Source organism: Columba livia, chromosome 1, assembly GCF_036013475.1.
Source record: "Columba livia isolate bColLiv1 breed racing homer chromosome 1, bColLiv1.pat.W.v2, whole genome shotgun sequence".
Classification (NCBI taxonomy): domain Eukaryota; kingdom Metazoa; phylum Chordata; class Aves; order Columbiformes; family Columbidae; genus Columba; species Columba livia.
In genome coordinates, this window is record NC_088602.1 from 7,681,706 (window position 1) to 7,705,350 (window position 23,645).

Here is a 23,645-nt window from a genome sequence, read left to right on the forward strand (position 1 = left end):
TGTTTGTTCCTGTTTAATAAACAATTTATACCATATTAGTATTATACCTCTAACCTCATAGAAGCCCATCTTATGCAACCAGGCACATAGAAATTAAAAAGTGGTGGCTTTTAGCATCTTAACATTTGAAAATGTTCACTCAAGTTGAAACACCTCGTAATTTCATTGGTGATAAAAGGCTGGATTTCCAAATCAACAAAGCTATTGGTAGGGGATGATATTCCTCCGTGTCAATAAGAATGGCAGGGTTTGGCAAAAGGAGCTTACGGATTTCAACATGTAAGTAGTTTTCCTCAAAATTTCCCTGTCACTGATAATCACTTCCTCTAGATTTTGTTCCTTTCACTAGGCCACAACTTTAAAACTGAGCTTTTCTGTTCTCTTCAAATATGTGGACTAACCTCTGGTAAACCACCATATTTGATTTAGTTGAATATGTTTTAATAACATTTTCAGTTAGCATAGTTTGTTCATGTGCCAAGTCTTACATTTTTTCATTCCCCAGAAAATCAGGACAAACTGTACGTCTCCTGCAGTGTCCGAAGCTGATTTGGCTAACTTTCAGCTATGCTAATTAAAGAATACAGCAATCCTATTTTTATCTGATTTGGAAATACTACAGATACACTGCTGGCATCTTTACTTATTTTGATGCAAAATTAGTTAATTGCACAAAAATTCAGTAGTTTGTTTTCTGCTATTCATTTTCGCATCCATGCACAGACCCATGCACAGACATACCATAATTCTAAGAGATGCCAGTTTTTGGGACAAGGCTTAAGAACATAGATTTGGGTAAACTTCAGTAAACAGGAAGCCGTGGAACAGAAGAGAATGTAAAAGAAAGAGAATAGCAATACCAAGGTTTAAAGACTGTTACTGATCAAAGCTTGCCATGATATCAAGAAGTTCTGTTTTGGAGAGAATTATTCTAATGTTTCTGAAAACTTTGTTTAACCATTTAAAAATATTTACTACATAATGTTTATTAGCATTACACACCCCAGCCAACACACTTAAAAATATTGTGGATCTAAAAAAGCGATTGATATAATGTCCCAAGTGTAAAAGGGTTTTGTTAACTTGAAAATAAATGCATTAAGATCAGGCAGGCACTAAATTTGCAGTACCAGCTCCCTCTTCTTCACCTACACAGTTTATTTCTATACTCCATTGGTATTGCTGGCCGTACTCTTAGCTTACAGGGGCAAACCCTATTCTGTTTGAAGTCGGTGGGCATTTTGCCATGGATTCAATAGGAACAGAATTTGGCATCTGAAAGCATACTGCGTGTGATGAAATATGGACTTGCAAAGTATTTGATCTGTGGTTTTACCTGCCTACCCTACTGTTTTCTTTACAGCTGTTCCTAGTTAAATGTTCTTTCAGGCATCTGATCTTTCAGGTCAACAAGCTGTTGCACAAACTACTTATCGTCTCCTATTTCCTCCAACTGGGTTATGTAATCCGACTCAGTTCAATGCATATGATATTCATTTTTGCTCTTTATCGTTCACTGTTTTTTGGGTTGTGAGGGCTAAAAAACACAGGTGCAGAGAATGTTCATCAGCATCTTGCTTTTGCAGTTCTTCCTAAGTTTCAGCTGCTGTTGCAATGCACAAAGTCTTTAGCAATGAACAGGCTCTTAGAGAACGTTAAAAGTGAATACCAACACATGCGGTGTTAGTGTTTGACTTGAGAATATCCCAGTGCAATTTGAGAGACTATAATCCTTTCCTTTGGATCATTATTCCTTCTTTATTCCTCCGGTAGCAAGCACTGCCAACATGTCTGGCTTTCCAATGAAAGGGACGCTGTATGAAAAGGCAAGGGAGGGCTTAGCTGATTAGTGAAAGCACACAGAAGAAGTGGTCCAAAGAGAAGAACTGGATAGGTGCACACATTAGAAATGAGATACAGATCTTCTGCCAACCTTTGTTCCTGCATTCGGATCAAAACGACGAGTAAAAATTCCAGTGATTTTGTGACCCATGGAAAGTGAATTTGTTGGTGTGCAGCCAGTTGCCAGTGGAAAGGTCCACATGGCACAACTTCCAACACAGTAGGCACCTTCTGATCTGAAGTCACAGAAAGTTGTTGCCAGATTCACTTGCAGCTTTAAACCCATATGGATTTACCAGGAGGCTACCAAGGGAATTTTAGCCTTATTGCAGCTTCTCTCCCACTCTTCTGCTGTAGTGCTGGCAATTCCCTTGTTCCCAGTGTATCACCTCATCCTCTCTCTGGTACCTCAACTCCATCTGCAAGCAGTGGCGAGCCAGAGACAAGGCACGACCTGAGGCAGAACTGTGAAGACGTATTCTCCTATATATGGCCCTCCACTGTGGGACCTCCCCAGGCTGAAGGGCTGGTGGAAAGGCAGGTGCCTGACACATGGTTGTGAAGGAAGCGCTGTGTCCCTGCCATTCACATCTGGCCTGCATCTGTCCTGGCCTCAGTGGAGGAAACAAGCACAACATATAATCTGATCACTTCTAGACAGGGGTCATGGCTGAAGCACATTATCAAGACGAGCCTGAACCACTGCTACTCAGAAAATATTGCTTTTTGAGTTCTAAGATATACAACTAGGAAACACAAGATGACAGAGAAGGTGAGAGTAGTCACTCCAATATTACCTGTGATTCTTTGCTTCTCAGATCCTGAAAAACAAAGCAATTTTAAATATCCAGCTCAATTCTTTTTTTATGCATTTCCTCCATTTCACTGGATGGAAAGCACTTTCATTTATGTACTTGTGTGTACTGGAATGAATTAGGATAAATCCTCTATTGATTTCAAGATTCGGAATAGCTTATATACCATCAGAATGTTGAGAGGCATTTAGTTAATGTCCTTTGCAGTGCAGCAGTTTGATACAATCAGCATGAAGTCTGCCTGCGTGTAAATGCAGTCAGTGACCCCTGAAGCACTGAGCCCAGCTCCGATAGCCTGACTCGCTCCAGCAGGCAACATTCAGATCTCACATAAAGACCAGGGAGTGGGACCTACCTAGACGAGGCTTGAAACCAACTCATTGGCATTAATGGATTTATTCATTTGAGGAAGGGAACCAGGATTTACTTTTGCTGCACAGACCTGATTGTGAGAATACTTTTCACACATTGGTTTTCTTCTGGGTGAGAAGCCCCATTCAAGTCAGTATTGGCAGGACTGGACGCAGCTATTTACTGTCTAAGTTGGCATTGCCAGCATCAACATTTTTGTTTCAGCTCCACATCAAAATTCATGTGGGTGTAAAGCTTTCCCAGACGTCGGGCATGAGCACATGAGCCTCAACATTAATGAGGGAATCTATTAAGCTCTGCTGCACGTATGTGTGTGCAAGAGTGTGAGCGTAAGTACCAATTATAGCTTGGCAGCAGGCTGAAGTGGCTCTTCCATTCATACCCTGCATTTTAACTTCTTTTAACTTTCTTTAAAAATATTCCTTTGGGGCTGAAGTGTGTTGTGCTTCCTTGTGGCTCAAAGGTGACAGAAGAAAATGATAGGAGCTGCCTCTGAGTTATAGGAGCCCGAAAGGAGCGCAGTTCCTCCTGCGCTCACCCCGCTGGCTCGGTGCTTGTGAACTGGCAGGGGAGTGGAAATGAATGACAGTGCCCTCTCTGAAGTGCTCAGAGAAGGATTCTTATCAAATGCTGTCTCCTGCCAAGTCTCATGAACACTGCCAGCTTGGAATGATGGGGAGATGTATTTGGCAGCAAGGCCCTTGGATTTCCAGATGAAACTAGGGGGAAGGGATGGAGACAGTGTCACTAGCTGGGACAGGGCCACTTGTTTTTTTTTCTGTCTGAAAGGTGGTCTCCAGAAACGTTGCGGTGCACTTCTCATGCTGGTAAGGCTGTGTTACAAGTTTTTTCTCCTTGGAGCATCTGACAGAGTTGCTGTGAGTGCCCATTGCTGAGAAAGGATGTGTGAAAAGAAACGCAGTCCTTGGGAAACAGCAGCAGGAGCATGTTAGGAGTGCTGGGCAATGCACGGCAGGCACAGGGGACAGCAAACCCCTCGATCTTCAGAGGTGTCAGTGTTTGACACATCCACTGGAAAGTGTGAACAAAATGTAGGGGAGCTTGTTTCCTTTCTATCTCACACTTGAAAAGGCATTTGTTACACGCATTTGTCTGCCAGGTAGCAATCCTGTTTTGAAGGCATTTGCTTATAGCATTAATGACACGATCAATTTTGCAATGTGCAAGTTTCATGTCAGGGCAAGGAGAGGAAGGTGTTATAATCCACAACAGAACTCAGAAACATCGTGTTTGTTTTCCACCTCCACTTAGATCTTCTCATGTGTCATGGAAGCTCCTAACCAGATATCCTGCTACTAAGTTACTGCAGTAAAATTAGTTCTGATTGCTCCCCTCCTATGAAATGGTACTGACTCAGTGATCTCCCTTCCTACCAGTTTTTCTCATGTAACAATTATGTTAGCTCTTAGACAGCTACTTTCTTCCTTAACAAAATCAGCTTCGTTTTGGGGAACAGAACAGCAAGGGACATCGACTACTAGTCAACTGGAGCTGCATGAGAAGGTGACACAAGTTGCAGAGCTCACAATACTACGTATGAGGAAGAATGGTGCATATTGGTCTTACACAGAGAAAGCAGAAAAGAGGAAATGTGAGAGGAACAAAAGAAACATTAAAGCTGTCACCATTTCCAGAAAGTGGGAAGAGTATTAAAGAAGAGATATCTGATTCAAAATGGACTTGAGGAATTTGGCTTTGTCTGCAAGGTTTGGGCTGGGTGTGATGACAGTAAGGGGCTAGAGCAGGGGTGTCCAATTCATTTTCACCGGGGCCACATCAGCCTCACCGCTGCCTTCAAAGGGCCGAACGTAATTTGAGGACTGTATAACTGTAGGAGTAGTTACATTTATACAGTCCTCAAATTACATTCGGCCCTTTGAAGGCAGCGGTGAGGCTGATGTGGCCCCCAGTGAAAATGAGTCTGATACCCCCAAGCTAGAAGAAAAGCAGGTGCTGTAAGAGGGCTGTGGAGCGATAGGTGATTTCAGCAGGAACCTTCCAGGTAGGCTCAAGGTGGGTATTTAGAGGGAAGAGGGTGATGTATTTGAAGCAGGAATGAACTGAACAGGGAATAATGATCATTAGGAAATGAAGGAGCCAAGCACTAAAAGTTTGAGGGCTCGGAAACACAGTTTAATATGAACTGGATACAAGACAAGCAAAACCAAAAGCTGGTGGATCACCATATTACGTGTGGGCAAGGGGAATGCTGGAGGTGTGAACGAGCACATCTGGGGTAGTAGAATGGGACATCAATTAACAAAATTGCAGAGCTCCATTGTGTGCTGTGGCTATTTTGCCGTATTCCACATGGTCGTGCCTCCTCCTCCCCCTACGCGTACTCTGGCCCTTTGCACCTCTGCTGGCTGCCTGGCTATGTTGGCAGCACAAGTGGGCAACGAGAACCGTGTGCCTGGGCCACTTCATCTCACTGTGCCACTAACAAGTGTCACTTCCTGTCCCAGTTTCTTTCTGTTTATCTTCTTAGAGGTACTACAGGAACAAATGAATTATTGTCCATAAAATTATTTCATGAAATTGTTCTGGTGACATAAATTACATTGAATTCTTGTTATTGTAAAGCTGGAATGTGACTCTAAATATCTTTCATAGACAAGCAACATTGAGTAAATCTTTGCCAAGCTCTTTCAAAGTGGTTTTCAAATTATTATGCTGTAGTCAAATGGGCAGAGTTCTACTAGGCTGGGCAAAATGAGGCTACTCAGAAGTGCATCAACAACCTTAGATTGCTGTATACAGTCAGTGAGTGATTGTAGCTGTGCAGTTGGAGTTCTACATTGCCAGAGGTGCAGGTGAAATGAACCACGTAGTCCTAAGATTTCATGGACATGGGCACATGTTTGGCATTGGGAAGCCAACGTTTCCTGTTTCCTGCAGTGTATTATTTTCTGTATCTTATGTCTCTAACTCAAACAGATGCTAAATTCCTGGGGCTGACATCAAATTCACCTTTAAGAAAAGTTAAGGTTGGGGAAAATGCTACAAGCCTTAACAGCAAATGAAACTATGGGGATCCTTTAAATGGGTCATGGAAAACATCTGGTTTGTAGCATGTTTCTAAATCATTTATACAACACTGAAAGAGTGTTTCCCAACTGTACTCAGGTGGCTTCACCACCTCTGTCTTTCCTTCCCTTTGCCTCCTTGCCCATCGCTGTCCTTCTTACCATTCCCTTCAGCAGTTCCATCTCTGTTCCATTGACCCAGCCCTAATTCAATTTTTTTGCTTGTCTGCAACTTTTCTTCATCAGCTCCCTTCACTTCCCAGCTCATGGTTGCTGGGGTTTTTGTTGCAGTTTCCAGATATGCCCTCAAATCCTTGGTAATGAGCCTGCTACAGTTTATTAGCCTGAGCTCAGCTTTGTGCCTTGCTGGTTTTGTGCTCCAGAAGGGCTGATTTCTAATAGACCTGAAATCCAGCCAAAACACCTGTTTTAAATTTGAAGATACGTCCGAGTAGTAGTGGTCCCCAACTCCCAGCTTCCTTAACTGTTTGCAATAGCATGGGGAGTGGAAGAAGGCAGGGATCCCAGCAGCACCTCAAACACCAAATCACCCAGTGGGAAATGACACTGTTGCAAGAAAGTGATACACATAATAAATTACGGAGGTCATGCTGAGGCAAAGTTTTCACCACCATACAATACACAGGGGGAGAAACAGCGCTGTTAGCTCATCTGTCCTTCCAGGGTAGCTGGATGCCAGGGAAAGACTGACAATTTGGGGAGCTTGTGAATGCAAGACAGAACGTTTTCACAGGAGCTGGATCCTGACTCTGGAAGGACTTTTCACAAGAGAAAAGAATGTTGTTTAGGTTTGCCACTTCACTAAATATAGGACTACTATCTTCACATTAGTTTCTCTTCAGATACGTACTCCTTTCTCCTTTCATTCTCAAGCACACCCAGGCACACAAACAAAAAACAAATGAGGAATAAACTAATCAAGCTTGTTTTCTTCAGGTCAGAAAGGAAATGAGATAACATTTTGATTTCAATTTCCAAATCTTTGGGAGGTGCTTAGATATTATCTGTCACAGTGCTTCAAGCTCCTCACTGTAATGGTATCAACTGGCTCCCAAGCAATTAAAAACCAACAAACAATTACAAAAATACATTTTTGCATCACTCCTCTTTCCCATTTCTGCTTCTGAACAAAAATAACAAGCAGAATTTTTAACTGAGTAGGGTAAAACTGTGAGGTTTCTGTGCGTGTGAAGAGCTGTAAAAAGGCTAAATTTATTTTTGGTTTTGGACCTCTAAGACCGAGGTCACTTTTTGTCCCCTAAGGAATGAGATATTTTGTCCAAATGTGGCCTCAGAAACTCCTAGAGTCACAAGCTTCCTCTGTTTGGATAGCTTCACTGTTCCTGGAGAAATCAACAGGCATAATCAGAGAGGAACTAATGGAGCCTAAATTACTTAGGCCAGTTCCATGGAAGTTCTCCAAATAGCAACGTGAAATGGGGTGTTGAAATCCTGGTCCTAGCTGAAGTTAGCACAAAAAATAACCAGCAGTGTCAAAATTATTTATATCTCTGATTTACAGTATAATTTGGAAACAATACAAAAAGATGATGTATGCGCAGTGATATGCATTGCTGTATCAATAGCCTATAGCAGTCTCAGTGTTTTCATGTGCGAAGCTTTATGCTAAAGCTGTCTTATCTCAGAATCTGCCGCTGTACACATCAATGATTTATTTCTCCAGCATGGATACCTGGGACTCCAGAAGCAGTTCTGAAAGAGCCAAGAAATACAAACACGACAGCATCTTCAAAGCGCCCGGCATCGTGAAGGGAGCAAGTTCTACATGTGCGAGCGCTCCATCCACACACGCAGCAATTGCATTATTTGGGTTCAGCTTTCACCAGATGTCCTTCTTCTGACACCGATTTTCCTTACGCATTATAAACAGATAATCCTACTTATACATCCTGTCAAGCAGACAGAGCTGAGTATCATTTGTATACTGCTTCTGTTTAAGTTGCCTAATAAATATTTCAGTGGCTTCACGGGTGAGGGACAGTTCCAAGACAACTCGTCAGGAGGCACTTCTGGGAGAGGAAGAACGTTTGTCTGCCGGAATCCTGCGGTTTCGCTGTATTATTCGCTGCTGTGTGTTTGGGAAGGAGGAGAAGAGCCCCGTTGGAACAAGTGATGAAAGTTTCAGAGCTGGGAGGCTGCGGCTGCACTTTGGCAACGCACAGTGAGGGGTGGCCACTCCAATAGCTGTTTCTCATTGTTCCACTGCGCCTGGGTCATACAGGTATCAGGTTTGCAGAAGGGAACTTCTACAAACAGAAATATGAAGTAACTTTGTACAAAATCCCAAAAAGCCAAGGGCAAAGCCACTAAGTCCGAGAGCCCTGAGAAGCAGAGTTAGCTGGGTAGGAAAACGGGGGGGGGCTGATCATGAAAGACCTGAAAACCACCGATATTTTATGCTCGCCGCAACGTACGTTCGAGACATTTTTGGCAAGATTTCTAACAAAAATAACTCCGAGGAGAAGCACGATCGCGGCAGCCACACAGCTCCAAACTCCTCATCGCCCGTGAACAGATTTTTCCCTTTACACTTTTAGTGAGGTGACACTTGAAGGAATTTCCACAAAAAACTTTCCAAGCTCAGAAATACCTAAAAGGGCGGGGACACCCCCACGAGATTTTCACACAGAACTTTAACCCCGCCCTGCCGCACCAAACCGGGGGCCACCAACGCTCCTGTCCGAGGGGAGGGGACGCACCCCTCAGGCACGGCCCAGCTTTGGGGGGCTGCCCCTGTCCCCCCCGCCCTGGGGCGCTGAGGGGACGGACCCGTCACCACCCCCCGCCCCAACGGTCGCCGCGCAACCGCCACACCCGCCCCACGTGACTCCCCCCCCCACCGCCCCCTTTGTTGCACTGAGGGGCGGTGCGTGTCACGTGGGCGTGGCGCCGCGGGCGTCACGTGACGCGGCGGCCCGGCAAGGTCCGAGGAGGAGCTCCGCCGGCGCCATTTTCCTGCGGCGCCCAGTGTGTGTCCCCCTGTCCCCGGCCCAGCGGAAGGCGCGCAGGGGGAGGGGACGGCGGCTGGGGGAGGGGGGTGGGAGGAGGAGGAGGGGTCCCTGCTCGGGTGACAGGTCCGTCCCTGAGGGCGGAGCGGGGGCCGCCTGCGGCACGGCGGGGTGAGGAGTCTGTGCGGCACCATCCCCCGGCTTAGTCCTCCCGTCCCGGCCCCCTGAGGAGGGAGCGGAGCCGCTCACCGTCCCAGCGCCGCCAGCAGCCCCCGCCATGTCCGGCCAAAGCCTCACCGACCGCATCACGGCGGCGCAGCACAGCATGACCGGCTCGGCGGTCTCCAAAACCGTCTGCAAGGCCACGACCCACGAGGTCATGGGGCCCAAGAAGAAGCACCTGGACTGTGAGTACCGAGGGCTCTCCCCGCGCTTCTCCCGGCTCTGCCTGGGTCCTGGTGAGCCGAGTTCCCGCTGCGGGGCTGCCGCCTTGGCCGGCCGGGGACGCGGAGCCGGGTCAGGCGGGGGAGCGCTGGGGGGTTGGTAGGATCGGGGACGTGGCGATGGGAGCTTGGGAGAGGCTGTTGGGTGGATCTTTTGAGGTCCCTTCCAATCCCTAACATTCTGCGATCTGCTCTTCAGAAGGGGCCTCATTAGTCCTTCCTGATGCACAGGGCCCTGGGGAATGGGAGCTGCTGAAGCCCCTTTCCTTGGAGACCGGGAACCACAGGGGCCAAGCAGAGGAATGGGCTGTAATTTCCTTACGAATTGATTGCATTTGTGTTTTGCTAGGGCCGTGCTCCCCCATTCTGTACAGGAGGTGCAGGAATTTCAAGCTGATGGTTTAATTCTTTCCCACATAGTCTACCAAAAAAAAAAAAAAAAAGAAAAAGCTTTTCTGTCGTTCTTGTTACTCTTTCGTGTAGAAGAATATGAAATAAGTGATTGAGGGGCTAATCTCTCTTAGTGAGGGTGTTGTTCTTAGTCTTATCCTTTCTAGTCTGTCTCCTTCACTTGGGAAGATGGGTCTAAGAGGACTTTTTTAGACCTTCAGTGCTTGAACTTAACATACCATACAGCAACTGTCAGTTTTTCAGCATAGATCCCAGGTGGGAAGGCTTAAAAGGTTTTCTATCAACTCTGTTCCATCCAGGTGACTCTGAAGAGAATGATGAGCACTAAAGTTCATATTAGTGTGTCTTCCACTAAGCTGTAAGGTCACCGGACTGAAGATGTTCTTGGCTTGAATACCTGATTATGTTGCATCTATTTATTCTGGGCCTTTTGATGACCTGTCTCTCCCCTCTGCTTCCCCTTCGCTTCCCTTGCTATGGAACAGAAGACACTGGAGAGGGATCTGTGGCCATGCCTTCTGTATGCGTGCTTTCTCCTTTCCTCCCACCCACATCTGTGAGGAGAAGGTTGGGCCTTCATGTGTCTTGAATTTGTGCCTTCTGAGTCGCTCTGTATTTAAATGAGAAGACCAGATGATAGTACTAGGATTAATTGTACTGTAGCTATTCCTTTTTTCCACCAAAATATGTCTGACTTAAAGCTTTAAGAAATTCTTGTTCTGTGAGTACCTAGGATGGATGTGATCCATTTTTTTTTAGGGTAGCCCCCCAACAGCTGCCTCAGTTTCTTTCTGGTATTTCCTCTTCCATTTCGTCTCTTGCCTCTGAACACTGAATAGCAACTGAATGGCTTTGTCATTTTTGTCAGCCCAGCGTGTCAGGAGGCTGAGGAAATCTTTGGGCTTTAAGTAACTTAGTCTCATATAGGGAAAGCACCTTGTCATATAGCTTAGGTATGAAGTTGTGGTGTCACTGGATTTCACAGAACAGAAGGAAAAACTTTGTCAGGTTTAGCCTGGAATAGCACTAAAAGTACAGTTTCGGTAATATGTCATTTAGCAGCTGAATTATTTCCTGATAAAAGCAATATGAAAAACATCAAGCTGACCAGAGAACCGCTCTTCAGACTGATGTGTACACGAGGGTGTGTGTACAAGGGTGGTATTCTGAATGCCGTTGCTAGGGTCATCTGAACTGAGATGTTGCTGTAGAAGTGTGCTTGAACTTTATTATAAAGCTATCTGGTATTTGCTGGATGAGAAGCCAGTTTCTGTATTTCCCTTGTCTACTCTAGACTGTCAAAGGTCCCAGTTCCTGCCTCTTAGAGAATTCTTTTATCATAGCGAAGAAAAGTTGTTTGTTTATTAGTTGTACTCCTAGTCACTTTTTAAGTGATTAAATGAGAGCATTGCTAGATAAGTTTTGTATACTGTCTTTAATAAGTTTTTTGGGAGTCTCTGTTCCTGACATCAGGAAATGACACACGGTTTTGTATTTTGAAAATTTTCTTTGTTCATACTATTTATGGCTGTGTGTTTAAAAATGAGTGCTTTTTGCACAAGCCGTGACTCAAGCCCCACTTCTGCATTATTTGCACGTATCTTCCTTTTACAACAAACATTTTAACTACTAGGTAACTCCTATCAACTGGCACCTTACCGTGAATGACAATTAATATACCAGTCTTCATAGGTAGCATGCTTCTTAAATATTTTTCTAATTAGTGTTTATTGTGATAATGACAGTTAAAACTGACTTTAATAAAGGTTGTGTCCTGGATGAGTTGATAAGCTGAGTTTTCTAATACTGTCCTGGAATGAAGATTTAGTTTTGTAGCATTTTTCTGTGACCATGACGTATATTCTTGTTAATGGGATGTTTTTATTGCTTGTACAGATCTCAATCTCTGGCTGTCCTTTTTCCGACATCCTGTCTTTATTAAGCTTGGACACATTTAAGTAGCTCTGCCTCACATAAACTTATACAAATGAGTCCAACATAGGTACCTGTGCACTTTATTCCTGTCCTTATTTGTCATGCTCTTGACTGTCTATGGAGTTCCAAAACTGAAGTGTTCCCTGTCCTAAGTTTGCATATCGCTTCTGTATTTCCCTCAGTGACTGCTATCTTAATAATCCAAGACATTCTTAGCCCATAATGATAAAAATATAATCTACCCCAAATAACTTTCTTTTGCTCCCATTACAAAGCTTAGTTACTTGCTTAGTTTGAGGGAGAAAGAATTAGAATTCTAACTTACACGTGGATTTGGCCGATGGTAGGTAGCAATAGTCATCTTATGGTAATATACTTGAACTCAGAATATGCTTTTTCTCCTGTTTTGGAGGTACAGTTTTATAGCTGGGGTAAGTATTCTCCATTTTGTTATCTAGGTGCTACTTTTGTAATGATGGATTACTTGTTCTACAGTAATCAGAGAGGTTTAATAGTCTTGAAACCCTCCAAGCATAGTTCATGAAATTTCTCTTACAAAAAACCTACTTTCACTGGGACTTTGTCCTAGTTTTCACACCTGAGCAGTGGTAGCTCAAAATTGGTTTGTGGCTTTAACTAGTACATTGTGAGTTATGCAGCACTTTCTTTTTCCCTCAGCTTTTGGTTGCTGTGTTCAGTGCTGTGTAGTGATGCTAAGATCAAGTGCTTTAGGTTGTTTGAATGTAAATGGTGCTGGAAATCTTATTGCCAGGTTTCACTCTTTTTTTACGTGATTCTGATGGAAGGAAGATGTGGTAGATAATTCATATTAAGAGAACCAAAAGATACATAGTTAATGCTAAGTAGAAAGTTTCACTAGGTCAGTTCATTGAAACTGTGGTAGGAGTGATATCTCGACCATGTAAAACTTTGTGGATGTGTTGTGGAGTTGTAGCTAAACCAGCTTTGATGTGAAACACATTTAGGGTTGGGTTCTTGAATGAGCATGGCATAGTAACCCTCTCTGTTAGCTAATGGGGCAGTTCTCTTTAGAGGAGAATGTGGATGGATGGCTTGGAAGGAAGTTGCAATGCTGTAATTATCCACTCTCAACAGGAAATCTCTCTATAGTTATGCCAGAGTGTAACTTCCTTGACTTCTTATTGTGAAGAAAAATCTGTATTTTTAAAGAAGATGCTAAACCAGCACCCTGCTCTGTGTTGTGTAGATGTTTGTGAGAGAGTCTATTGAAGTGAAAGTAAACTTAATTGAGCTTGGTTTGGAGCTTATTTCCCAGGTCTCTAGTGTCAGCTCATTTGGTTTTGTCTGGAGGCTACTACTGGTACAAATAAAAGTCCAGCTAAAGATTTACTTTGTGTCTGTGCTGGGGACACCTTCCGTTTCCAAATGAGGTGGTTTGCAGAGGGTATCTTGTAGAACTGAGGGACAAGGATCATTGCTTTTCCCTGTATCTCACAAGAGATATGTAGTAAAGCAGGGAAAAAACAGTGTTTTAAGTGCTTGTCTGCCTTCACATGCTGAAGCATAACTGGCTTATTTCAGTGATGTGGCAAGTTAACTCCCAGTGGCTGTGGATACTACTGTGTTCTCTGGTAGAAACAGATTATCCACGTTCCTCTTATGGTATTGTAGTACTTCACCAAATTAATATTTTCTTCCTGGTTTTGGCAAGATTACCTGGAGTTTGTTATGGCTTTACTTCCTATTTTATAGTTGAGTTAAAATTCTGGATGCAATCCATTGTTTTTTCTTGCTTAGAACTGTTCTATGTAACTGTAATTATTTCAAATACAGATAATTGTATTATTACAACTTTCTTTTGAAGTATTTGTTTTTCTCTCTGAGTTCTTCCATGATTCCTTTATCATTTCTTCCTTAGCCAACTTTTCCTAATCTTTTACTAGAATTCCTTTGGAATATTTGTTGGTGCCTTTTAGTAGAGTACAAGGACTATCATACTCCTGTAGACTGCCAGAGGGCCAATTTTCTACCACAGCTGCTCATTTGCAGAGAGAATAGCCATTTAGTTCTGCAGCTGTTGTTTTATTTTACTTAGCCTGAAGCAATATTCTACTTTGAATGAAGTAAGAGGGAGGAACTAAGGAGGAGAAGCTGTAGGACACCTGCAATCAGCTTAATGTGAATCTTCACACTGACACTGTTTACCATCAGCTGTGGCTTTTCAGGTGTCATGGAACTTTGGGCTGTGGCTCTAATTGTGATTTTTAAGATTTTTTTTTCTTTTTTTTAATGGTGCAGTCATCTCTTATATCTTCTAAAAGTGATGCTTGGAAGAGGCATTCTTTTGCTGTTCAGCCTGTGACCTAATGATCTATTTCAGGCTTTGGTTCCTAATCTTAAGATCAGTTTTTGATCTGTAGATGTGAAAGTTTTAAGTTGTTCCTAGTGACTTGGCTCACAAAGTAACGCTTGCTTGTGTAATAACACAAAAGAGATGACTTATTGAACATGGAATTCAAAGCTTCTCTTATTTTGCAATGAGTATGTTGCTTTATTTAAAGTACATGGTCAGTACACTGCAGTAGCAAGTGATGCTGGTAGAATGCTGGGAAGTTCACTTGTCAGATGTTACTGATACCTTGCTCTCTGGAAAATGCAACATATTTTCTGAAGCAGAGAAGCATTTTGTATTTGAAAGCTTCATTTTTTTTAACAGCCTTCTTAAATTTAAGTTTCTCAGTATCTTTAAAATCTTTGCACTCATTAATTGTCAAACCTAAGTTTTCTCTTCAAAAAGAGCCCACTGGTCTAATACTGGTCAGGTATATGCACACTCTCATTTTCTGGAAAACGTGCAGAAGCTGTTCTGCAAGCATGTTAGAAGAAATCAGTTAAGTATTGTAAATGATTAGTTCATAAAAATCTTCAAAGTCCCGTAGTGGAACAGTTATTAAACATTTCCAAATAATTCATAATACAAGTTTAAAGCAATAATCTCGTGTATGTGTTCTTCTGTTTATTTTTGCAGTCTGTACTGCTGCAGCAATAAAAACTTTGCCTTGTGTGGAAGAACTGTTGTGTTTGTGGGTTTTGTGTTTGGTTCTTTTTATCATCAGTGTGTGAGTTTAAACATTTAGGTTTCCTACCAGTTGAAGTCTTAATGCTAAAGTAGTTGTAATTTGGAGCTGAATGCTATCTTGCAAAGTCTTAGGTAGAGGAGAGAGATTTTATTACTGATTACATCTGCACCAGATTAGAAGTAAGCAAGAAATAACTGACCAAAAATCTGCCAAGAAGTGGAAAGGAAAGAAACAGATATAAAATCACTTGGTTTGATATTTTTCTTTTAGCAGTCTTCTCCTTTGTCAAATGTGATTGTGAACAAGCAGGGTATGAACTTTTCTATGAATTTGAAAGGATACATCGTTAATAAAACAGAAATGCTGATGCACTTCATTTCATGCCTAGATATACATCAGAGCTTTATCAATTAGCTGGTAGTTTCTAAACCTCAAAATTATGTTAGTTCAGTGCTAACTTGTTTTGCTTTCAAATCTACTCATAGCAAATCCAAGTTATGAGTAATATGTGACAAATCGGCTGTTGAGATTTGAGAAATTAGGGAGCTAAGCTGTACCTAACTGCGGCAAAATAACCTAATGAAGTTAAGCGTTTCATAGACTTAACAAGTAGGCTGGATTTTCCGATTGTGACTAAAGGAGCTTTGTTAAAGTAATGTTTATCTGGATCATTTGCAATAGCAAACATAAGGAAATTAGGCTTTTGTAAGTTTTGCCTCAAAACCGAAGGTGTAAAATAGCAAGATGTAGACCAAAATTTAACTTGGGAGTCTCAATTCCTAGCATGAAACATAAGAAAATTTACTGGAGTGAATGCAGGTGGCATAAAGGGGAAATCCTGTGGTTTTATTTTAATTCATGCCATGACATATACGTAGTCTTTAAAATAAAAAATAGAAAAAGTGGATTTTATACTCATTTTGTGCTCTTCTGTATAATTTCCTTCAGGCCCATGTTCATTGACTGAGGACCAGCTTACTGTGTCAACACCTCCTTTTCCTTGTTTCCATGTGTTCCCTTGAAAAGACACTTTTGAAATCTTCACTTAATATTCTTTATGGCTTCCTCCCAAGCAAGCGCTCCTTAAGCCACAACATCCATACACGCCAGCCATGCTGCCTTTCTAGCAGCAGCGATTCTTTAGCTTATGTAGGAAGCGGTAAGTTTGCACGGGTTGGAACTACGTTCTGGTATTTCACGTATTTACTCTAAATATGGTACTTGCAGTAGCATGTAGCTCAGCTCTTGCTGTTGCCAACCCTGTGCTATGACATCAATTAAGTGTCTCTATTGTTTGTAACATTCGCCAATTTTTAATAGTTAATTTAATACTATTTAAATTAGGGATCCTTAATAATGGTTTTGTAGTCAAATAGTTAAAGTTTTTTTCCACATTAATAGCTTGAAAAATCTTTTTATAAATCCTGTTGAAGAAGGTGACGATGAAATTCATATCATTCCTCCACAAAACACACCTTCTCTCCCCCACACCCCCAGAAAGCCCTAACAAAACCATCCCACTGGTATTCTACTGCATAGCATAAGTTCCTAGAGTTACAGTAGTGAACTGGATTTAAACACCCAGAATGGATAGTACACCAGGTTTTAAACTAAACTCAAGCTAAAACCAGAAGTAAATGTATTTTAAATGCATTTGTTAGATTTTTTTCAATGCCTTTAATCTGGCAGTAAATCCGCTTGGAGCAGTTCTGTCTGTGATTTGTTGCTTTATCTGCCAAATCAAGAGGTTGAGTGTCTTGGCTAATAAAAGGTAGAAGTAGGTGTCTTCATGTTCTTTGGCATTCTTAAGGGCTGCTTGTAACTTGCTTTGCTGTTGGCAATGTTTGGATTCTTCTGGGGTGGATAATGAGCTGTAATGTGATATGGCAACGCTCCTGTACAGCTCTTGCTTTTCAGATGCTGCTTTTTGTTGTGGGTTAATTTTGTTGTGTAGTGTTCTGTCCCTCTTTTCTCCTGTTCTCCACATATCTTTAGAAGTCACAGCATTATACCTACATTTGTTTGCAGTTGCACTTGGTTTATTTGGCTGATATCTCCACTCTTGCTGACGAATGGGTTGATATTTAATTGAAAATTGGGTCACATTTGAATTTCATTTATCTCCTCCCTCTCCCCCTGCCCCCTATTGCCATAATAGTTGCAGCCATCCTTGCAATCTATTTCAAACTTCTTGGGTTTTTTTCTGATCCACAACACTGTGTATTCGTGTTCTGACATAATTTTTTAATGTGAAATGTTAACTGTTGTGATGGTTAAGGCACCATACTGAGAACGGTGGTGTAACTTGATTTAATTGTCTCTCCCTTTTTCTATCTACCAGAAATCAGTCTTACTACAGGTCCATATTCTTAAGTTTCGTATTTACATAAGTGATTATATCAGTCTGTAAGTTTTAGGGAGGGAATTCAGGTGTGTTATTTGCAATCACTTTTTATTCACCATGAGCTACAGCTATTAAATCAAAGCTGCAGTTAAGCAAGAAAAAACGCCTTTCTGAACAATATCCTCGTGTTCTTTTTTCTTCTTGACAAACCAACTTTGTTTACTGTTTAGAAATACATTGTAATCCGTAGGTAGCTTTTAATCTTGAATTAATTCTCACGGTGACAGTCAATGTCACTTTGCTTTCATTGATATAGACATGCTGTAATTAGCTGGTTTTTGTTCAAATTACTGAATTTGGACTTACTACCCTTTTCATATTTTTTTCTGTAATATATTAATAACCTGTCTTAAACTCAGTTGTTTCTCCTCAGAGCACTTGCATTTCAGTCATGAGTGTCACAGTATAGCACTGCAGCATAAAATTAAGAGTATCAAAAATATAAATGAAATGGATTTTAATTGTAGGAATGAAAGAAAAGTCAAAACCAGACATGAGCACCTTTGCATTCCTGGGCTGTAGCGATTTATAATAAGGATATGAAATGCATAAGAAATTGCTACATTTGATTAGCTGTCTGATGGAGAAGCTCAAGATGCACAACTCCTAGCTGTGAACTCTTTGAAACACAGGGACTAGCACACTATGTTGTGCTTTGGAGGGGGGAAACGGCGGTCTGGATTTAACAGAGAGCTGGCTCAAACTGTCTTCTAGATTGGTTCAGTTAGAACACTTTGCCACAACACTAGCATCATTATGCCTATCAAAAGTAATTCTAAAACATAAATCAGGTAAATTTCCTGGCAAACTACTTTGCGTTAAAAATATGGAATATGTGAAGTTTGTTTCAGTGCTGAATTTGGCCTGTAAGTGGCTGGAAAACCAGAGACTTTTTCGTGTTGTTTCTCAAATAAAGCACAGTTCAACCTCTGATGTTTGGAGTTGCATTGTTATGAATTTGAAACTGTTACGTTTTCAGAGGTTGATTTTCTGTTTTGTGGAATTTTTTCTTTATTTTGTTTACACACAGCTACTTTGTGAAGATAATTTCTTCAGATTTAATAATCTGTAAGTAAGTAAAGTGCATTAGAGGAAATACTTTTGTCCCTGTTTTAAACTGTTAACGAGGAGCCTTTGTAGACAGGAATGTGCTCAGCCTCTTGGTATGTAGCAGGGCTGACACAAGAAGTTAGAACACCTAGTTTTACTATAGCTCCATATTCTCTTTAGCTCTCTGAGGTTTTAACTAGTCAACAAATGTTACTTTGAAGTGAATGGAATAACGATATTTTGCATTGTTAGAGCTTTCCTTTAAGAAAACAAATATTTTAAAGCTAGAATCTGGCTGAAGTCATCTTTCCTTTTACTGAGGACTAAAAGGCAGATGTTATTTACTTCTGCTCTTGGCTTTAGTTTATCTTAGAGGCTGTTTGTGATTGGGACATGACCTTGTGCACGGTAAATAGAGAAATTCCCGTCTGAAAGCTGTGGGTTATGGAGGAGTTCTTCCTGTGTACAACCTCTTGTACTGGTCCAGTTTCAAACTTAAGGGTTTGAAGCTCCATATTTGCTCTAGAAATTTGTGAAACTTGATAAGCAGATAGTCACTAACAAAATGCTCACTATCTCTAAAATTGGGGGATAAGGGGAAGAGCTGATCTGGATTTATGAAACTCAAAACAGCATTGTTGGGAGAGGTTCGGTTCTGCTTTGTAATGTTCTTTGCTTTATCTTGGATATTAGGAAAAAATTCTTCACGGAAAGTGTTGTCAGACACTGGAACAGGCTGCCCAGGGCTGTGGAGGAGTCACTATCCCTGGAGGGGTTTAAAATGTGTTTAGACGAGGTTTTTAGGGACGTGGTTTAGTGCCAGAGTTAGGTTATGGTTGGACTCGATGATCCTGAGGGTCTCTTCTGACCAAAATGATGTTCTACCAAGAATCAGTAAAGCTTTGTGTATAGGTGCTGGAAAATACGACTTGATTTTTCACTCCCCGTATTCAGTGAAGGCCATTCCTGCTCCACCATAACCTGTATCACGGTATATTTTAAAACTTTTACTCTGAGCAGCTTTGACATATGCTGTGAAGGATGTTTTTGATCCTTTAGCACTTGTGCCCGTGTCACAGGGTGCTGTTCAAATGTGCATTGAAGTTATACTTGGGATGAGCCAGGATGAGTTTTGTTTGCTCAGGGAGCTTTGAATATCTCATGGGAGATGTTAGTCTAAATTGAAGAAGTACAAGCTAAATGAGGCAGGCATTTCCAACATTTCTATTAATAGCATGGTGGATTTTAGCTGTTCCTTTACTTGACTGCCTCCCTTCACAGGAGAGCTGCACATGTACAGTACATGAGGGTCAGTTGAAACATTTTTTTGAAGATACTTGTGTTTTGATGGGGGAGAGAGGTGACTTTTTTTTGTTCCTTTGAGCTCTGATTCTAACAGTTCATCTCAAAATCTGATCCTGTATTGGCCAAAAGAAAAGGTATGAAAGTGGCTGTCAGTGCTACATCTCCTTCAATGAGTTCACCTAGTTTAAGTGCAAAATGTGAAATATATGGTATGGAATTGGGGGAGCTTGCATTACAATGGCTGCAAGAAGTACTCTAGACCCAGGTATCTTGAATTTTAGTAGTTTAAAAATATTAGATAATTTAGTAGTGACACTTTTGTAACCAAAATTACTAGAATTTTGCATGTCATCAAATATGTTATCATGGAAGGAATAGCTTCATGGGTTTTGTTATGCTGCTTTCTCCTGTTCCTGCTGGGAAAATTGTTCAGTCTCATTTAGCAGTAGACAAAAGTCATCTAGAGATGGCTGGTATGTTGATGGCATTTCACACAATGAAATCACTGTTGAGATTTAGAGGAAAGAGCAAGGAATAGAAGGAAAGCAACACAATTTCAAGACAATTTCATGTCTAGAATTCATTTTGCACTTTATGCTGTCATCTCAGTCCTCATGCTTTGTTACGAAGCTGATTATTTTACTTTCAGTTTTTTGGTATAAAGATAAATCTTGGACACATTGTGCAAAACTAGGTATTCAGACTGCTTTGTATAATATCCAGGAGTACAAGACTTACCCTGTTTGATCTCTGAGACACCAGACTAAGTACCCAACTGTGTAAACCTGTGCTGTCTTGTGTAAGTTTCTTCCAGTCACTTTGTAGAAGGCTGGTGCTTGATTTTCATCAAATTATATTTGAAGTTTGAGGACTTGCTGCTTTGCACATACAGATAATTTGTCAGGATTTGTTTTTTCTTTAACAAAACTCATTGCATGGTATAATAGGCAAATAACTTTAATTACTTTCCTCTTTGATCCATTAACTGAGATTTTCGAAGAAAAGCTTTGCAGCAAGATTTGAACAAGTGGTTTTGTTGCCCCTGCATTCTCAGTGGAGAAAGAACTCTTCTTTTTTTGGTAAAATCTTGAGGGTTACTAGTTTAGGGTTGACCAGCTTCTTTTATGGAAACTACAGAGAAATAAAATAAAAGATTTATCTGCAAAACTCCTTCATTAAGTGTGTGTTTAGTTTTGTGTTGTTGCTTATTAGCAGCGTGGTTTTTCTTGACTTTGTCTTATTTTCCCCACTTTTGCCCATTGTGCACTTTTAGGCTGCTACTTATGTCGTGGTTTATAAGCTCTTAAACCAGAGCTAGTTTTCATTAAGACTGGTTAAGCTCTGTTTAGTCAGCTCAAAGCAAGTGATCATCTGACAAGGCTCTGGGAGATGAAAAGAGAAGAAAGATATACAGATTTTCCACACAAAATAGGAAACATTGCATGTCTGGATTGTAGCATGATGGGTGTAAAGCTGCTTCATAGTGAGAATCTGTGCTAAAGGCTACGATCTGAGGAGTTTTGCTCCAACAGGTGGGCATCGTGCTATTTATAAGGAAAAGAATGTAGCACTGTCATGCAATAAATAGTACTAATTAAATTCTAAATAGTTTGGTTTTGCTTCAGTTTCTTATACGCCAGAAAATGCACCACGTTCAGTAGTTTATATTCTGGGCTTTTGGTACTTCCTGTATTAAAATGAACCCAAATTCATTAATCATTTTTGCATCTTTGATGTTGGAAGAGCATGATTTAATAATCGTATTATTTTGGAATACGGCTTAAACTTGTTTGGTGTTAGGTGCAAAAGTTTCCCAGATTTTCACTTTATCAGGTTAAAATCCCAATTCTGCTGCTCTGTAAGTATACAAAAAGCAGTTAAATATTGAGTGTTGGTTTTTAGCCAATATGCTGCAGGGGCACAAGGATTTATAATAGGAGCTGTTGCACCATTAGAATCTCTTGACAGAGCAGCTTACTTTGTACAACAAACTAGCATGAGCTCATGACAAAAGAAGGCCTATTTCCACAAAATGATATGTCTGAGTATTTTTTTTGCCAGTAGTTAACCAGACAGCCCTTTACTGTAGGTGAAGCTACAGGGGATGGTATCTACCGAGAAATATATCCTAGCATGCATTTAAAGATATTTACAGTTGCATTGAATTTATCATCCTGTATGCATTCTGGTTTTCTGAGGACACCGGTACACTTAGTGTGCCACAGGCATTACACAGTCTGAGAGGCTTCATAGTAGATGATGTGTTTTGGTATGAGTGCTTTCCAGAAACTGGAAAACCTTGGATGTTAGAGAAGGTCATGGTCTGACCAGCAAACTTTGCTGTACGGAGGTGGATATACAGATCTTCATCTGCAGTTGCAGCACTGGAGGTAAGCACAGACAGAGGCGTAACTCCTTTAACTCAAATACATGTTTCCTGACAGCTCCCAAAGGTTTTCAGGAAAAATGTGCTATTCTTGCTCTGAATTAGATTCTATTTGGAAGGAAATCTAATTTCCAAAGCCTTATTTTTAAAATGGAAGAGAATAACAGATATTACAAACAACTTTGCTAGAGTGAGACTTTGGAGCTAGTGAAATGAGACAAGTGTTGAAGTAGAAATGCCACAGATCAGATGGCTTTGGTTATTTCTTATCTTTAGTTTTGTGTATTAAATTGAAGATGCAGCACTGCTGTTCAAAGGGAAAATGTGAATTACATGTGCGTGATCATTTCTAAAATAACAAAAATAAAGATAATTTTTTGGCTGGAAAATCGGAGTTGGACTCAATGATCCCTGTGGGTCCCTTCCAACTCAGGACATTGTATAATTCTGTGATCTGTTCAGTGAGATGTGGGGATGGGAGGTCAGGACTTTGTTAATGCTCCACGGTGGTTTCAGTTTCACCATGCTGTAGAGTGAGGGCTTTAGAGTGAAGTGATGTGGGAGTTAAACATCCAGGACACACCTAAATGGCACCTGTGTGAATACTTTGTATATTTAGAGGATACGTGCATATTTAGATTTAGAAACTGTGCTACAGGTGTTCACTGATGAAATGTTCTGCGCGTGAAGTCTGGCTTGTTTTCTCTGTTTTACTGTAATGCAGGATTACAGAAGTCACAGATGCTGGAAGGTGACACGGGTACTTTGGCTGCCTCTGCGTATACGTATTAACAGGTTTGATCTGAATCCCATATGGACCAGCTCTGGGACTGGAAGCTTTGAACATTCGCCATTTAGCTTTATCAGATGGTGGCATCAACAGCTATGGGGACCTACTCTCACAAGTTGAGATGGGGAGTTCTTTGCAGCATTGAGGAGTGTTAGATACTGAAGTTATATTATGTTAAAGGTCCACCTTCTTGAAAAAATAAGTCATCTTGCTGCTAAACAACTGTAGAATTGGGCCCATTGAGGATTTTTCTTTTTGTTCTGCAGTGTCTGCTGTTGATAAATAGTCTGTTCCAGTAGGCTGAGCTACAATAATGTTACTGTACTACTGCTAGCAAGCAGCAGGTAAGGGCATTTGTTAGTACTTCACGTGAGTCTAGGAGGTGTTCCGAAACACTGGATTGGTAGCATGCTACTGTACAACAGTGGCTTGTACATGTGTTTCCCAAGTCATGTTTTTAACACACATCCATTGTCACAGCTTATTTCTATTGTGTGGGGGTATGAAGCTATGAAATATTTACAGAATGAGACCCTTTGGAGCAGAAGGGAAGGGCGATAAGTGCATGCTATAACCAAAATTTTACATTCTGCAAAGGCAGGTGGTGTGGACAGTATTTTTGTCAGAGAGAAAGAGAACAGCATGATAACATATTCAATGTGTACAATGATGATGGAGAGACCCAAAGATTAATATCTTTGGCATCACGTACTGATCACTCTCAGCTCTCTATAAACCGTGTTATGTGCCTTTTTGTGCCTTAATGTAAAATCATAGGATAAACTCATGTGTA

At 41.2% G+C, this 23,645-nt stretch overlaps 1 protein-coding gene across 12 annotated transcripts in view; it reads left to right on the forward strand.

Annotated features, from left to right (window-relative positions):
- Positions 1 to 9,134: 9,134 nt before the first annotated feature.
- Positions 9,135 to 23,645, forward strand: part of PICALM (phosphatidylinositol binding clathrin assembly protein) — a 72,843-nt gene continuing 58,332 nt past the window's right edge. For 4 of the 12 annotated variants that reach the window (XM_065049791.1, XM_065049792.1, XM_065049795.1 and 1 more), the window contains exon 1: positions 9,136 to 9,473. In XM_065049791.1, coding sequence (XP_064905863.1) covers positions 9,344 to 9,473 — 130 coding nt within the window. In that variant the 5' untranslated portion in view covers positions 9,136 to 9,343. Of the gene's footprint in view, positions 9,474 to 23,645 lie in introns of all 12 variants that reach the window. The other 8 variants (XM_065049799.1, XM_065049793.1, XM_065049794.1 and 5 more) reach the window with 4 other exon arrangements.